Genomic DNA, 17,740 nt, shown 5'->3' with positions numbered 1-17,740 from the left:
ATTCAATATGAGGTTTAGCTCTCAGTTCATACAAGCTTTCAATTTCATTCAGTTGGAATGACAAAAGTACATACTTGTCATCCACCTTTCACTACTACACAGCATACATATTTAACTGAATGTTGAAGATGCAAAAGCTGTTTTTTAAAATCATGTGCATATTCGTGGTGAATTATTTAAGCAACAGCCAGAGTCTGTTGAAAATTTGGATAATTATTCATGCCAAATTTCCAAGAGACATTATCAAATTTGCAAAGACAAGACTCTAAATGGTACAAAATAACAGAACTGTGGTTATGATAGCAAGGGCACTGCCATGAGGAAAAAGCAGTGTGTGATCGGACAGTCAGAAACAGTATCACACCACAAACACACGCTCTGCCTACATTAAAAGTTAGGGCAGCAACCTCGGCTCTAGCATTTTGTAACTCTGAAGCATCTGACTTGGACTTCAAAGGAGACTGAACAGAGATCCCGCATAAGCCAGCTATATTCACCCCAGCGGGGCTGCAGGGCTGGAAGTTTCAGACCCTTTTCCCAGACCTCTGCCAGTGGAGCTAATACAGCAGCAAACAGTAACAGATTGCCATCCATTGTGCAGACCAGCATAAAGCAAGAAAAGAGACCCAGACTTCTCCAGTGGATTTTGCAGGTGTGCGCTGATAGCAGAGGAAAATTGCATCAGGGAAATAAAAAGGCAACACATACTTACCTGTGCAGTAACTGAAGTTCTTTCAGATGTGCCAAAAACACACACATCCTGCTACCTGTGCGCTCAACCCAGTCCCCCACGTTCTGGGTCCTTTGGCCAGCAGCATCCTGATGGTGCACTCAAATGTCCTCTGCCTAATGTTAAGAGCAAAAAACGCAGAACACTCAAATGCCAGCCATCTACCGCAGGACACCAGAAAGAAGGGAATCCAAGGCAGAGATGATGTATGGCAGATTGTTGAATATACCCATAACTTATCAAAGGATGCCAATTGTTTGCATAGGTGAATAATTGCCTTACCTCCCTCAAATGACTGGTTTATATGCATGCTTTTCTGACGCTGGAGGCAGGGACTTAACAGTCTTAAGAATACAAAATGGCACTTGCAAAGTTCAACATCAAATCTGGAGGGTTCACTTTTCACAGCCTCTACTGGTAATAACAGATCCCTAAAGAAACTGCTTTACATTTCAAGTAGCTCCAGCTGATGTTACCTACACTCATATATAAGAATATATGTGAATGTATAAGAATATAGGTCCTCCAATAAAGTCCTGTACTATATCAAGCTATCCTGAAATCAGGCATCTTGATATTCTCAGACAGTTTTATTGTATACGCTTTTAGCAGCAGGCATTAAAAACTAAAATAAAATTTTAAAGTAATCTTACTTCCATCAAGATTCAAAATGCACAAAAATGCCTTCCACACTGGAAGCATAACTTCAAGTTCAGACCTCTTAAACGCAGATGGTTACAAGCAAACTAGTTCATCTTACACACTCCACAGTTTACCTGGGCCTCAGATAGATATCAAATGCTGGTCAACAGGGTAATGCCCAGAACTGTCTCTACTCGACAGTGTCTCTACGCGACACATGGTATTTTAAAAGGAGCCTTTCTCCTGATTGATAAGCACTTGGGACCAGGGAAGAGCATAATTGTATTCCAACTATCCCAAGCAGCAGCCAAGCTATAACCTGAATGGGATTACAATTTGTTATCCTGTGACACACAGAGAAAAAAAAATAGAGGTTTCTTTAGCTGATGGATCAACAGATTTGGCAGTATCTGGGAACTGAAAGTATCCCAGCCAGGCCAAAGCTATTTGTTCAGCTTAGCTCTGCCTGCTTTTGTGAAGTACTCAGCTGAACTGATAAGAAAGATGCACGAGAATTACCGATAGCAGAATTGGAAAGATTGCAGACAGGTTATTTTCCACTTCTCCATCAGGTTAAATTGCAACGGTTCCTGTTACACTACCACATACAAATCTACCAGTAATACCTTTGCTATGAAAAGATGAGGTCCTTTGTCCTTCATTTGCAAGTGGAAAAGTATTTGCTTGATTTGTCTCTTGATGGCAGATGAGCACAACAGACAGAAGAGTATAGCAGTTGATACCCTTTGAAGGAGGAAGTATCTGCTGGTATTGTGTTCTGTCCTAATTTAGAGAAGATGGCTTACCACTGACACCTTCCATAAGCTCCTCTGACCAGCACACCATTCACATGTCTTCTGCTTCCTAATCAAGAGGCATCTGCATTCTTTGCCTACATTTTGGGACGGTGCATTATGGGACATGCAGTTGATGTTTGATTTAGATGATGAGGACTGCAGTTAGCCCCATGCACACTCAAGAGTATAGCCTGGCATGCGTCTGTTGCAAAGTCCATAAATCCAATGGGTTTGAGGCCCATTTTTCATGGAGTTTCAACTCTGAAGGCCATGGAGCCCAACACTGTTCCAGCAAACACAACCTTCTGGATAGGAATTAAACTGCACATTTGCAATATGATTTTCAAGCCTGAGATATAAAATAGCATAGAGAGATTATGAAAAAAAAAAAAGCCTTAGAACACTGGTGAGATCTTCCTCACATACTCATCAGTCGAGGTCAAAGCACCTCTTTTTGAGATACATTGTGGTGACAGCTGGCATTTTAACAATGGGGCTGCTAAGCCAAAGCCCAGATTTGGCATTGATAATGGATGTGGTGCTGCCACGATCAATTCTGCATACAAGGGTTAAAAATGGGGCTCCAGTGGCTCGTGACAAAGAACTTGTACATAAGCCAAGAGGCAGGCTGAATCACGTGGCATCCTGAATAAAGATGCTCAAGACATATATGCACCACCCGGATGATGCTAGTCAAAAGACTCAGTGCTTCAGGGCAACACAACTATGGGCCATCAACTGACCACATGCACAGTTGATAGCTCACATGAGAATTGCTGGACCGTACCACGCCCTGGACAGCTCTGGTCCTGTTTGACCCTTCCAGCCTCATACACCCAGACATGACTTGCTTTCCCAGCTCCATAGACTAGTCTCCTTTCCTTGACAATCCACACCTGAAACTTCTCAGTTGCCTTTCCTGGACAGTCTCAATTTCTCCTATCTACACTTCTCAGTTGTAGTAATACTCAGGCTCAATCTTCCTAGGTTCTTCATTTTCAGCACGCTCTCCATTCAGTCCTTCACTTATGCCCTATTTTTCCAACTTACCCTCCAGCATCCTGTCAGGATTTTTGGACACTCCTTCCCACTGGCCATCAGTTCAGCTTTCCATTCACGGCTCTGTCTCCAGCATCAATATTCTTCTCCCATCATCATCATCATCTCCCCAGAAGGTTATGATCTGTTCCATTTCCTTCTCTCACCAGTGTGGAACCTGTTCCCAGTCTCCTAGTTTGCTTATTCAGTTAATTCCAGCCTGCCCTTCCCACCCCACAAACAGTAAGTAGGATTAGCCTCTCCTTCAACTCCTTCCTATTCACATACTCCCTGCCATCAGTCCCAGACCCTCTTGCCACCCACCTGTGTGGCTTCTGTCTTCAAATCAGAAAGCTTCCTCCCCTGTCTGCCCAGTACCAGTGAGACCACAGAAAGCCCACTCCCTGCTCTCTGCTGCGACCAGGAACAGCCAGGGACAGCAGTGAGAGATAAAGTTCTTCTGAGCACCTGCAGCCATGGGCTGAAGCATGCTCAGCCACCGCATGTTCCATGAGCAATCCTGTCACATGTTGGTGCTGAAAGGTTGAGGCATGCTCTGTCACTCTAAGGACACAATGAATAGACAGTCTGGGCAGCACTGGGCGCTGAGAGAGGCTGGAACGTGCTCAGGGAGGACCAAGTCTTGGGAGATTTTAGTTGTTAAAATCAGAGAAGTCTCTGCTGAGCATAAGCAACCTGTGCTTTTCCAAAGTTACAGCTTGGCCAAAGAGAGCAGATTTCTCTGAGATGGCAAAGACTACCATTCCCCTTTCATAAAGCATCAAGTCTCTGCTCAAACACAGACAAGCACACAGGCATTTAGAGAAGTTCTCAGTAATGTGTTAACATAGTAGAAAAACATGGTTTAACCTCCATCTGTGAAACAGTTACAGCACCAGACACCCTCACTCCCACCCTCCCCAGTCTAGGCTGAAGCAGTTCTCCTGCAGGAAGGCTTTCAGCCTGAGAAGCCATTTCATAGTTGCAACTCCGTGACAGAAAACTGGAATTTGCAATAGGAAGTATCAGATAAAGCTAACAAATGTTACCCATTTGGCATATAATACCCCTTTTGACAATAGCCTTGGAAAGCACATTTTGTTTCTAAAGGCTTCACAAAACCAAAGACTATATTCACACAAACATAGAGGGTTTGATGTTGCAACAGTGGTTTTTAATGAAACTATCCACCTTTGTTATCTTTTCAAACAAAACTCTGGGTAGAGCACAGAAACTTTGGTTTGGAAAGACCACTATCCACAAGCAATAGGTGTTTGCTCAGAAACATGACTCCATCCTATTACAACATATACAGGGTTGGGACAAGATGGGGGTCTCTCTCTGCTGAGCCAAGTAGCTTAAACCAGCATTCCCTTACAATTTATACAGGCCTCCAGCCTACAGATCTAGCAATTTGCTTGCCTGGTTGACTACACATTCTTTTTCTCTAAAGCAAAGTGTAGGCCCACACATAATCTGCCCTTACCATATTAATGATTTAATTCAAACCACACTTACTAGCCAGAAATGGAGCCAAGACATACATTGTTCTAGTTCAGATAACAGGTAAACAGTGCTGCACTGTGTGTTACAAAACGATGACTATAACTCAGTCTGTACCAAAGTGCTGCACATACTAGATGTGCTGTTGACAATTTATTACACCTTGTAATAGTTGCCAGAGCTCAGAAAAAGTATCTCCCAACGTTTACACTAGAAACCCCTTTGAATGCTATGGATGCCTGTGGAGTGGGAAAGAAAAAAAATAGTATTCCTCTACAGACTGAAGGCCAGCAGAGTCACTCTGCAGCATGTTATTCAGTTATAGAAATTACTGCAGTTTCCAAACCCCTTCCAACATGGTTTTCGTCTTGCAATACCCAGACATCCCGAAGTCTGCAAAGATAACTTCTAAGCGATCCACAATTGATGATAAAGTAAAGCAAACACACCTTATTATAGAGAAATTCATATTTATGACATTCCTGAAAAAGTCTGAACCACCACTAGGAAATATAAGAAAGGTATAGCAACAAAAACAAGATCAAAAAAATCACTGTGGTAGAACAGGGCAGCTGCAAGATGAATCCTCCATCTCCACTCTTCCCCCTAAGTCCCTGCAACTCCTGAATCACCCTTGCTGAGCAGCACTCTGGTGCAAACTGCAGCAAGCTCTGCAAGCCAAGGACTTCCCCAGTACAGCACAACTGCACCAGCTTCACTGAGAGACTTCTGCAGTTACAAGACTTCATTTTTAATGTATGAAACTGGATTGTGCAAATACATGTATGTTCTTAATGAAGTAAAATGTCTTCTCCAAAATCACTGAGAACTAATCTTTCTCTATGATCAAACAAACTTAATATCAGTGTTTCTTCTCACACAGTAAAACAATAAAATCAAATGAGTGGGAGAAGCACTCATCATCTTCTGATTCTGCTTTTCAGTGGTGTTTTATTTTAAAACCAGCTTGTTTTCTGGACTCAGCTCTTGAAGCAGCTGCAGGTGAACATAAATGCAACCTTAAACATTTTGTTTGCATTTCTTTCACGTAAGCAACACTTCACTTTTTTACTCCAACTCCAGAAGTAACCTCACACACACAAAAAAAATAAATCAATTCTCATCCTGCAGTTAATCAGCCGAAACATGGATGTTTCCATAACATGCTATTAGGCACTGTCAGAAATTTAGTTTTAATAGTGAAATTATCACTATTTCAGATTTGGAAAGAAAATAGTGCTTTTTATTGTCTGGTAACAAGAACAGGCTTTCATGTGTGAAAAAAAACAACAGACAGCAATGTTTACATAAAGACTGCATGCTGCTATATGGCCAACCAGGCTCCACGCAAGCTTCTTCCATGCCACTCTGGAACAACTATGCTTCTGAAACACAATTTACTCAGCTAATTTCATCCAGGCTTGTGACTCCTCATTGATTATCTAATGCACCTCAGTCTTAATCTGTTACACCTAAACAACCTGAACCAGAATCCTCTCTGCACTGGGCTTTGTAACATTTGGCTAAGATGCTATTTTCCACAATTAAATAAGAGACAAGAGCAGATACGATCACAGGCCAGTGAAATATTACAATATACATCACAGTATAATGCAGTATATTGTATCACCATGTGACGTCTGCCCCTTCCTCTGAGGTCAATTTCAGAAAGGGAGGGAAACCTCAGGGTATGTGGGAAGGTTTGACCCCTGAAACATTTTTTTATATACTTAGGCAAGCCAAATGAACAACCTCCATATTTCATAACACTTTAACACTGTTCTGCAAGGAGAAATGCAGACAGAGAAACAGAGTTTGCTCACTTAAAAAGCACAACAGGTGCACAAGGTGAGTTTGTGCTCTTTTCTCTTGTTGTATCCAGGTGTATCAAAAGCCTAATTCACATCAGTTTTCTCTTGGGCGGAAACTACCTAGATGTGACTCATCACTCTGCAAAGCAATAAAAAAATAATCCTTGCAAGCATCGTGCCTCTCAAGGAGAAAATTTCCATCCTCAGCCTCTTCAAGAAGCAAATTTATCTTCTGAACATTTGAAGTGAAATTCAACAGATCAGTGCTGCACTTGCAGAGCCTGAGTTTCAGAAGTGCTGAACACGTTTGTATCTCATTCCATGGATATCCCTGGCTCCTTTGTGTGTGATCAGCACTTCCAGGATCAGATTCCTGGTTTACCTGCTAGGTACTCTATGACGGCTGCCATGTAAACTGGTGCTCCAACACCTATCCGGTACTTGTATGTTCCCTTCTTTAAGTAGCGCATCATTCTCCCCACAGGGAAAATGACACCTGCCCTGCTTGAGCGTGAGAGTTTGGACATTTTCTTCTTCCCACTTCGGCCCGACATCTTGCAGCTTTGTGCTTTTCAATTGCTGGTGATTCTTAACCCCTTGCTCCAACCCAAAAGCTGCAAGACAAAAGAAACAGGATGGGAGTTCAGCATGTGCGAAACAGCTTTATATATTATTTATTCTTCCAGAAGAAAAAAATCCAAAACCATTCTCAGTATTTGTTCAAGCTGAGGCATTATTCATTAAAACCTGGATAACTCGAACATTTGCTGTAACTTTTGATTACTGCTCTTTCAGTGTAGCAATATCACAGAAAAGTGGCTTGGATTATATATATGTATAAAAACCAATAAATAATATGGACATTAAATGAATAAAAAAACAAAAACCAAAACAACCAAACCAAAACCAACACACAAAACCCCAACAAAACGAAACCAAATCACCCCAGGGCAGATTTCCATTCTGACTGTCAAGTTTAGCAAGTTACAAACAGCTGAGAAGTACTGGCACAATGGACAGCATTAAAAAAGCTGAAAACCAGACACTGGTGCCACCTCTAAGTGGAGAAAGTTGTATTGCTTGCTGTCGTGGTTTAAACCCAACCACAAACCTCGTCCACTCACTCCCCCCCCTTCTTTCCCTCCCCCTGCTACTGGAGGGACGGAGAGGAGAATCGAAAAGAATGCAACTCCCACGGGTTGAGATAAGAACAGTTTAGTAACTAAGGTATAACACAGATCACTGCTGTTACCACCAATAATAATAATGCTAAAGGAAATAACAAGAGGAAAGAATACAACACCTCAGCACCAGCTGACTGATAACTCGCCCCACTCCCCCCAGCCGAGCACTGACCGATACCTCGTCCAACCCTGCAGTCCCACCAGCCCTTCCGGGGTAACTCCAAGTTACATCCTGGGCATGATGTGCTGTGGTATGGAATACCTCTTTGGCTAGTTTGGGTCAGGTCTCCTGTCTCTGCTTCCTCCCAGCCTCCCCTCCTCCCTGGCAGAGCATGAGGCTCAGAAAATCCTTGGCCAGACCAAACACTCGAGCAGCAACTGAAAACATCGGCGTTATCACCACTGTTCCAAGGCCAAAAGATCAAAACACAGCACTGCACTAGCTCCTAAGAAGGAGAAAAATGACTGCTGCTGCTCAACCCAGGACACTTGCACAGAAGATAAACCCTACCTACAAACACACTGCTTCTTCACAAGCCTTTTATACGAGGAATTTCACACGCATGGCTGAAGCAGAGCAGCAGGCAAGCAGCTACGCTTCAGGCACCTCTCCTAGCGCTGCTCTGGTCTCAGGAACTGAGGGCCAGCTCACAGACTTCACCACTTTTGTAATTCTCCCCGGATCACCTTCGTAGCAGCTCCCGGGAGGCCCAGAACCTTCCTCCACAGAACAGAGAGGGGGTCTTTAATCCCTCATCTTAAAAAGACTGACTACCAGGTTTTTCTGTCCATGAAGCTCCCTGAAGGTGTAGGGTTTTATTCCCTGCATTAAGAGCCAGCCTAGTCTATATGTAGGAGCAAATAGAACAAATCTCATTTTCTCCTTGTTTTTCTGGCAGTGAGATTGCTGGTAACAAACCCTGGTGTCAGCCACTCCGGTGTGCATGGGTTTTAGTTACACCTCTAGCTATCACTCGCAGTCAAATAATGGTGAAGTTTGAACTCTGTTTGCAAAAACTGTTTTTAACTCCATTTCAGTAGCTGCCCTGGTGGCCTACTTATGATCCTGGTTACTCCTCTGAAGTAAACAAAAAGCATATCTGTCACAGATGGTATTTCTGTCAATGAAGGCATAGCTACTTAATTGTATTCATCCACCTCAATGAAACAAAGGAAGACTTGAAAAGCATTATGATAAAATGGAACAGTATCCCCTAAAGTTATCATAATCTGCATTTTAAATAGCCTTAAAAAAATAGAGAAAAACAAAAGAGAAAAGTTGTTTGACATCACTGCAAGCCCTTGGGAACAATCAACATTCAACCAAGAAACACACAGAAATCTGTGTTTCATTCTTAATCTGCTTATTAAAATCAAGTGCATATATAAAGTGTCACTTGTCCCATACGAAGCCAGACATTCCCAGAAACCAGCTCATCCATAACACCCAAAGTCAAGGGCTGGTCACTAAGAGAACCTGGTTTCAACACTGGTTTCACTTATGATATCAAGGAAATAAAATCATCACAGGGCCTCGGGGATCTACAAAACCCTGGTGTGTCCTTGGTCCATCAGCCAGATAATGTTTTCTTTCTGCATGCAATCATATCATCTGGGCATGATAACAAAAGTTGGAAAAGATTATACCAGTAAACCTATCAGACACGGATACCTCAAAATTGGTGTTGCTCATCATCCCATTCCTGCAAACTGTCAGCCTGGAATCATGAGCAGTGGTAAAAGAGCTCATGAACTGCCACTTGCAAGTGCTGATTAAAGGCAATGGCCACTTCAAACAGACACAAGTGGAAAAAAATCCCAAGAAATCTATTAATTGCACTGATGCAGAAGAAACCAGTTGTGTAGGACAGAGAGTGATTACTAGGAAGCAGCTCCATTCATTAGAACCAGCAAGTTGGGGGGCGCAGGGGAGAGGGCAGAGAGGGGAAGGTGGAAAGAGCTGTTGTGAAAAGGCAAACCTTGCATCAAGGTGTACAAGCAAGGAGACTGCCAGCAGTAAACTGAGGAGCTGTGTCCAACCACAGGTATCACACTTCAGGCATGCAAAAGCAATGAGAATCTAAAGGAGGGTAGTAAGAACAATCGGAAGGTGAAAAGAAGCAGGGAGACATGATAATAGTCTTTAGAGATGCTGCTTTGAAGGTGGAGTAAGTGCTCCCTATGAAAGTGACAGGAGAAGAGCAGGACTCTCAGAAAAGCTGTGCAGCAGGGAGGAAAGCACAGCACTGGGCTGGGTCAGACAGGGAGGTGCCAGAATCCTCCCACTAAGACAACTTTGGAACAGTTACAGAATGTATGTCAGAAATGGCACAGGCAGGGCTTGATCTGCCTGGGGATGGAGGCTGTCCAAGGTGGTCCCTTGAGGTTCCTTCCTCCCAGCCCCCTTGCTAAATGAGATTTGCAATTTGTGATAGAGCCGTTATAAATTCTCAATTTCATATTAAGCTACCAATTAACATTTATAAAGTGTCCTTTTCAGTTTGTGATAACTGACATTCAAATTAATGACTAAACGCAGACTGGGAATTAGGTTTCTAGCCATCAGAGGAGCAAACTTCTGGAACAGACTTCTCTCATGAGTAATACGTGCAACACTAACTCATTTTAAGGTGGAACTTAATAAGTGCATGTACTAGGTTGTGATAAGATTCCTGCAATTCCAGCAGGGCAGTTTCATCACCCCAGAGTTCAGTCCAGCGCTGAAATCCCTACAGGGAGCAGGGACACTACAACGAACCACGTATCAAAAGAATTTTAAGCTGACCTCTGATATATTCGCTCCTGTAGCACCAAACCTCAATTGCCTGTAAATCAATTGGGAAAAAAAACCCCAAAGCAAACATCATGAGATTAGATTACATCCACAGAAAATACAGTAGTTGCACTTGATCTCTGTGATAGAGAATCAAAATGTATTTGTACAACTAAGCACACCACTGTGGGGCATGCTACTGCATTATGTAACTTTTTGTTTAATTAATCACTCCTGTTGTCTCACTGAACTTTCTACCCCTGTCTACCCCTTTATTTTTCCCTTCTCTCTCACAGCAAGTCTCAGCTTTTTTCCCCGACTGCCAAGGCAACCTCTGGAATCCCAGACATTTTTCCAAACACACTGCAGGCAACAGATCAGGTATGTTTGCAGAATTACATGAGAACCTAATTACAAAAGAAGTTTCAAAACTCTGCTAACACTCTTTCTCTTCTTTGCAACTCATGTGGACCAGGGTGTACTCAGGAGTCATATACACAACAATGTGTTCTTGCCTCATCTTGAACGCTGTGAGAGGCAATTCTTGGTAGAAAGCCAAGCTATGGCACAATCACACCTATTAAAATACAGCTCCTGTGGATCTGGCCAAAGAAATGTGGTACACCGGGGTTGCCAGCTATCTACACTAGCCACCTTGAACGGCGGACACTAAGCTCAGGTGACTGTCAGCCTTTGGGATCTCCAAGTTCTCTTGCACAGAACAGCTATCTATACCTGGTCTGCAGCAAGGCCCAGGGTTTCAGATACTGCTGAATCATTCCTTCCACAGGCAGTGATTTGGTTTACTTTGGAGGAGGGACATCAGTTCAGCCCTGACACAGTTACATGATGCACTCACCTAAACTGCCCTGAAGCTGCCAACAGCTGAAGAGCTACAAGCTGAGCACTGCTGTCCTGATTGTTCTCTTTGGGTGACACAGCTAAGCTCCAAAGGCTTATCAGCTGAAAAGCACTTGAGCCTACCCACATTAGTTCCCTCACTGCTAGCTGATTCATCATCTCCAAGTTTGCCCCTATAAGCTACAGCTTCCATTAAAAAATAGAGCCATGCCATTTATGAAAAGTCCATCCTTGCTGTGTTGTAGAACTGCATCTATATCTGGCTACCATGACATCATGAGGCTTGGGCAATTTAAAGCAATTAACTTTTCCAACCTCTTAATTGGTCACGGCACACTCCCACTCTGCCATGACTCCAACATCCCTGTGTTGCTATGGGGGATTTAGTAGCTACCAGATCTCACAGAGCTCTACAATAGCATGAAAATAGGGTAGACGTTTGCAAGCTGGCTTTCCTCTGTTGAGCTGTATCATCTTCAGATCCCAAAGAATCCAGAAACATTTTCTTTCTGCCTGCTGGAAAAGAGCTTTACCTCCTCACCTCTCTCAGGCAGTCTGCTTTGGGCAACTTGGAGGGTCTCTTCATCACAGACACTACCACTCCATTTCCTTTCACCACCACCATCAGCAGAGGGTAATAACTGCTCCATGTGGACAATGAAACAACAGAGGGCCCTGGGATATTCCTTTCACCATTGTGCAATTTGCATCCCACACCACATCCAAATGGATCAAGCTTTACCAAAGCAACTTTAAAATCCCTTTCCAGTCCTTCCTACATGCAAGCGCAGAAGAGCAAAATCTCAGAATCATGTTTATGCAGTAAAGGCACATAATTTTCAGAGAACTAAGAGCAACTTGCAGACAGAAACAGATTGCAGCCTCCAAGCGAGACTGAACTTGAAAAGCTAGCCAGAAAACAATTTCAGACATTAATATGTTAAGGTCTTGCAAGAAAGCATGAATGCATACCAGAAAGTTCAGCACAGTACAAAATGCCTAAGATAAATGGAATCTAAATGTTTCTCAAAATGAAATCACAGAAAATGGTCAAAGAACCAAAACTGTTGCAACACTGGAGGAGAAAAGTAAACTCAGACTGCTCCTCTTCCCATCCCAGAACACACACACCACGGAGGCAAGCTAAACAGCTACACCAACTGCCAAATGCACACCAGCAACCAGTTATCGCTAAATATTTGAGCTAGGGCTGGGGAAACACCCAGTCAAATCAGCTGGCATTACAGCTTAACCTGCTGGATTTTACAGGTAGCTACAACGTAATTTGGCAGGGTGAATTTTGCACAGTGTGCCAAGTGCCCTCCCTGCGACAACTACAGGTTCAGAAGCGGGCACTGCACTAGGAGCCACACCAGAAGCTCTGACAGGCTTAAACACTTGGCCATAACTGGATGCAGGCCTTGGTGGCCTAGCCCACAGAACCAACACCCCTCATCTTTCCTAGGCTTTGTACTAGAACCATTCCTACCAAGTTTATTCACCAATTATGCCTTGGGCATGATTTCCAGATGATTCACACGTGCTTGGTTTCTGGAAATGTGAACTTCCAAATACTCAGGAGACTTGAACTCAGCAGGCAAAGGCTGAAGTTAAGGACATGCAGGACTATCAGTGTGCCTGCACTTTCCTCATCTCCATCTCAAGATCTATATGAACAGCTAGGAGTTGACAAGTAACCCAAAGGCGCTGCATCTAGGTGCCAACTTTGCGCATTCATATTCAAAAGCCACGTTGTGAAAACAACTCAGAAGAGCTAAAGCGAAGCCTGTTACCCGAATAAACTGGCAAGGCACAACCAACGTGCACACACAGCACAAGTGGGCAAGCAGGATGTCTCCTGGACTCAACCTACTCCAAACAGAGCATGTCCCCACTGCAAGGAGCTTCACGGGCACCCTGAAGCCCCCAGCCCCGGGTGTCCTGGCAGACGGCGGGGCTGTCCCCCCCGTGGGGGGGGGCTCACACACCCACTCCCTCGACCTTCCTCAGAACTGCCCAGCTCGCGGGGGGCCGACCCGGTCGCCGCCGGCCTCCGGCTGGAGCCGCTTCAAGCCCGCGCCCCCCGCCGTGCCGTGCCGTGCCGTGCCGTGCCGTGCCGTGCCGAGCCGTGCCGGCAGCCCAGTGCCGCCCGCTGAGGACCGCGCCCGTTAACGGCCCGCGCACAGCCCGCCGCTGCCAGGGCACGCTCCCCGCTCCTCAGAGCCCAGGGGCGCACCCACCACCAGCCCTCCAGGCCGGGAGCGCGACCCGGCCTCGGCTGGCACCGCCCCTCTCCTCCCGCTGATTGGCCAGCGCGCCAACCCCGCCTGCCCGGTGGCTCGGAGGGAGCGCGCTGATTGGCAGGGAAGCGGTGAGCGACGGCGAAGGGGCTGGGACACGCGGCCGTGCCGCGTGCGCGTTCCGCGGCCGGCCGCGCAAGCGCCCTTAAGGCGTGTCGGAGGCGGGGGGGAGTGGCCGTTGGCTTTCCCGCGCAAACGCTCACCCCCCCCCACCCTCCCCTCAGCAAGCTGGCTGCCGCCGCCGCGGAGGGCCGCCGGGGCCGTCCTGCAGCGCGGCCCCGGAACGGGCAGCGCCGCAGCCCCGCCTGGCTGCGGGGCGAAGGGGAGCAACGGAGGCCGCGGGCAGGCCTCGCGTCCCCCCCCTCCCCGCCCTCCGGGGCCGGCCCCCGGGCGCGCCGTCGCGTCGCGGCCCGTCCCGCGGCGGTCCCTCCCCAGGGGCGCACGCCGCCCCCTCCCCCCAGCGCCCCTGCCCTCACAGCGGCCGCGGCGCTGCCCCCGCCCCGGCCATGGCCGGGCCTCCCCGGGCGCTTGCGGACAACGGCAGCAGCGACGGGAGGAGGAGGAGGAGGAGGTGGTGGTGGACTTGGGTCGGGCGCCCGGGAGCGGGGAGAGGGAAAGAGAGGAGCGGGCCTCGCCGCAGCCCCGGAGCCCCCCGCGCCGCCGCTCCCCTCACCTGCCGGCGCCCGCCGCCGCCTTCTGCTGTTTCCTTCCTCTTTTCCTCCCTTTCTTTTCCTCTTCTCCTTGCGCCCCCCCTCCGCTTCCCCCTTCTCTTTTCGGCTCCCCCACCCCCCGCCCGCACCCTCGCTCCGCCTCAGCCGCCGGCTCTCCTCCCGTATTGTATGTTTCAATGGAGATGGCGGCAGCTCTTCTAGAGGGGGGTGGAAGGGGTTTCCTCCTGCTCCGCATACCGCCTCTAGGAGGAGTCACTGCAGCCCGGGCTTGCAACAACCCCCCTGTCGCTGCCGCCCTCCCAGACACCGCGCCGCTCCTCCTTGCCCGGGCCCCAGGGCTGCTGCTGCTGCCGCCGCCTTCCCACTGACACCCCCGCCCCGCCGCCTCCATCGCTGCCCACCCCACGCACGCCCAGCAGAGAAAGGGCTCCTCTGGCCCCGGTCCGCGGGAGCTGCGGGGCTTGCAGTGCTCGGGAGCATAACGGGGAAATGCGCCGTTTGCCATCCTTCTCCTCACAGGGCGAAGGAGTTAGGAGGCGCAGAGGTTTCTAGGGGGTCCTAGCTTGGGCTGGTGCGCAGGGATGGGTGTTGAGGCGCACTCCGCACGCCCTCCCTGGTTTTTGTTAGGAAGGGAGCCGCCCATCCCTGTATCCCAAGGCAAGGTGACCTGCTCGTCTTGGTGCGCTGCATTTAATCCAAGTGTTCCAGCATCCCCGAACTGGCTTAAAACGACCGTAACAAAGAGTACTGACAGCTCTTTGTGTCTTGTTGCATTGGAGCGTTTAAGGCGGTCACAAGCTTTTCAACTCGGCCAGGAGGGCTGCAAACTTAACTTGCGTTCTAAATGAAAGCTGAGGTGGGTTTTGTTTTCCCACAGTTGCACGGATTCAAGAGCTTGAGCTCCAAGACACGCAATAAGTGATTGTATTACGAGCCTCACAGCGTGTCTGTTGGCAGCGCCAAATATGTGATGCAGACTGATGCGAACAGAAGAGCGCAGGGCTACACCTCTTAAACTGATCTCAGGGATATTTTTACATTCAAGTGGGTTTATATCGTCATTCCTGTACAATCATTTTGCATCATTGCACTCATTTCACTTGAAAAATATCTGGGAGCTGCTCTAATGCACTGTGAGATGAGTATTAACCCAGATCAGCATAACTCACATGCAGTGTTCAGGAGGGTGTCTGGGAACAACAGAACAGAGCAATAAAGAGGCATCCATGCTTTCAGCTTTCCCTTTGTCCCTGCAGAAAAGTCACAAAGATTCACTGGCTTCCCGAAGTTTGTTTTTGGCTTTGCCAAAGGAAACTTTTATGTCTGTATGGAATTGCATTTGGTGGGAAAAAAAAGCAATGAGGAATTTCTTCAGGTTATGTTAATTGTGGACCACACCATCTCCCAGAGAAAGAGGGCACGAACTGAGGACCTATGGTTTTCTCAGCTGCTCTGTGACCCTGGGTAAAGGATTTCACTAAACATGGCTGTATTTTGACTGTCACTTAAAATGGAAATAAAGATACTTTGGTTTTAAGCAGTCCATTCAGTGAGTAAGAGATCTAATGCACTTTGGTGGATTAATGCTTTAGAGTCTATTCTCTTCCCCAGTTCTTTTTTGAAAATGGGTCAAAATGCTTTGAAACCATAGGAGAAAAGCTCACGTGCATGAGTTTGAATTATTTTACATGTAAGGAGAAGTCTTGCTTGGATCTTCCCTGTTGAGACTTTGAACTTAGCAAGGAAAAAAGATATCTGTAGAATGTAAGTGTATTGAACCATATTGGGAGGGTAAGAGGAACACAAAGAAGATTTTCGAGTACTAAGCATAAAAAAGAAAGACGATGTAAAACCCCTGTGAAAAGGAGGAGAGTGTTTACATTTTTATATTTCCAGATACAAATAATTGCATCCAATAATCCGAGCAGTTATGCCTGTGGTGCTTAGCTTTGTAATTAAAAATAGTTTGAGGCGAGACAAAATAGATATAAATTTTTGAGAGCATTCCCAGTTTGTTTCAGATTGACATCAGATAGTTGCTGTATGTTAACAACACAAACATGTAGGAGGTCTTCAAAGGAAAGAAATTGTCTTCTATGTGAGACAAACTTTCAGCATTAGGACCACTCATTCTGTTTACAAGATCATTTCTCTGTTTACAGGCAACATTTCCCTTCCATTCAGGCATATTTCCAGCTTTAATTTTGTGTTTTTCAGATCCACCACGTAGGTATGTCCCATTCAGATGGATCAGATGAAATGAACTGGTATAAAGGTGGGCCTCCTCTTCACATTTGACTTTCATGTAACGTGGTCATCAAATGTCACAGATTTCAAAGAGGCTTACCACATCCAGTGAGTATGGGGCTGTGGCCTCCTAACACAGCTTTTGTGTTCCTTCAAATAAGAATCTAATTCAGTAGAGCAGCTATGAGAGAAGGGATCTCCTGTTCTGCAGCTGGTTTCTGCTGTTTGTTATTGCTGCCTGGGAAGAATCTGTGTTCAAAGAAGCAGCACTGGGATGGAGAAAACCCAGATGCTTCTCTGCCCTTGCAATGGCCAAGGAATCGCCATTGACACACAAATCATATCTGGGCCTTCCCACCGCAGGAGACTGAAGGAAGCAGGAGTGCTGGACAAGTGTGAGAGAGGAGGAGTGCAAAGACCTTCATAGTGTACCACCTTTTTTCAAGTCAATCATAGAGGTCTGGATTTTAATACCAATTTTCCTGCCTTCGTGTTTTTTAATTGTCCAACTGTAAGGTAAATTCTACCTCTTTATTTCTTTCTCCAGTGCATACAGCTTATCTTAACATAAATGTTAACAGCATTACATGTATGTTTCAAGTGCTTCAAGTATTTCTGGAAGATTGTGAGTTGCTTTGTCACACAAGAATAAACAATTTTTGAGTAGAAGAGAACAGAGTAAGGCAGGATTCAAACAGAGAGATACCCCGTGTGAGTTGTTCTGCAGTAACTGCATGTTTGGAACCACCTGCTTATTTAGAGCCACCAAGATGCATGGGTTTTTCACTCCAGCTCCAAGTTTAGTGCTGAACACTAAGGCTGCAATGGAAAAGTGATGAGCAGTAGGTCACCTAAACCACATGGTGAGAATTGGCAGGGTGGGTATCTTTGCAAATCCTGTAATGCAGAAGTCCAAGATAGGTCCCCCTAGCTGTATGCTCTGGCCACTTCGATCCAGTTGTTTAGGGAAGAATCGTTACTAACTAGTTCTTCAAAACAAAAACTTGTGATGCTGGATTAGAAGAGAGCTTTTCCCGATCAGCAGGAGCGGAGCCTGCCCTCACTAGGTTGTGCAGAGACCATCTGCCGGTTGACTTCCAAGTGCAAATACAATCTGTTAAGTCTGTCAAAATAAACAACATAGCTATTGATGGAGCATTTATAGACTGACTAATTCTCCAGC

General features: G+C 46.1%; 1 protein-coding gene and 1 long non-coding RNA gene across 7 annotated transcripts in view; one reads left to right on the top strand and one right to left on the bottom strand.

The window, feature by feature from the left end:
- LOC136010191 (core histone macro-H2A.2) overlaps positions 1–14,409 on the bottom strand; it is a 29,825-nt gene extending 15,416 nt beyond the window's left edge. Inside the window, exons 1-2 of one of the 4 annotated variants that reach the window (XM_065671007.1) lie at positions 14,313–14,409; positions 6,904–7,135 (exon numbers count right to left, since the gene is read on the bottom strand). In XM_065671007.1, the coding sequence (XP_065527079.1) occupies positions 6,904–7,075 (172 nt within the window). In that variant the 5' untranslated portion in view covers positions 7,076–7,135; positions 14,313–14,409. Of the gene's footprint in view, positions 1–6,903; positions 7,136–7,851; positions 7,960–13,212; positions 13,417–14,312 lie in introns of those variants that run through there. The other 3 variants (XM_065671010.1, XM_065671009.1, XM_065671008.1) reach the window with 3 other exon arrangements.
- Positions 14,008–17,145, top strand: LOC136010195 (uncharacterized). 3 transcript variants are annotated; one of them, XR_010610787.1, is made up of 3 exons: positions 14,008–14,213; positions 16,528–16,665; positions 16,769–17,145. It is a non-coding gene; the product is annotated as an uncharacterized LOC136010195 (long non-coding RNA). The 3 variants fall into 3 exon arrangements; XR_010610786.1 differs by having other exon boundaries at positions 14,008–14,210; positions 16,528–17,145; XR_010610785.1 differs by having other exon boundaries at positions 16,528–17,145.
- Positions 17,146–17,740: the final 595 nt, after the last annotated feature.

The sequence above is a fragment of the Lathamus discolor genome, chromosome 3 (assembly GCF_037157495.1).
Source record: "Lathamus discolor isolate bLatDis1 chromosome 3, bLatDis1.hap1, whole genome shotgun sequence".
In the NCBI taxonomy this organism is placed as follows: domain Eukaryota; kingdom Metazoa; phylum Chordata; class Aves; order Psittaciformes; family Psittacidae; genus Lathamus; species Lathamus discolor.
Note: the sequence above shows the minus strand (reverse complement) of the source record. Positions and strands in the feature narration are given on the sequence as shown.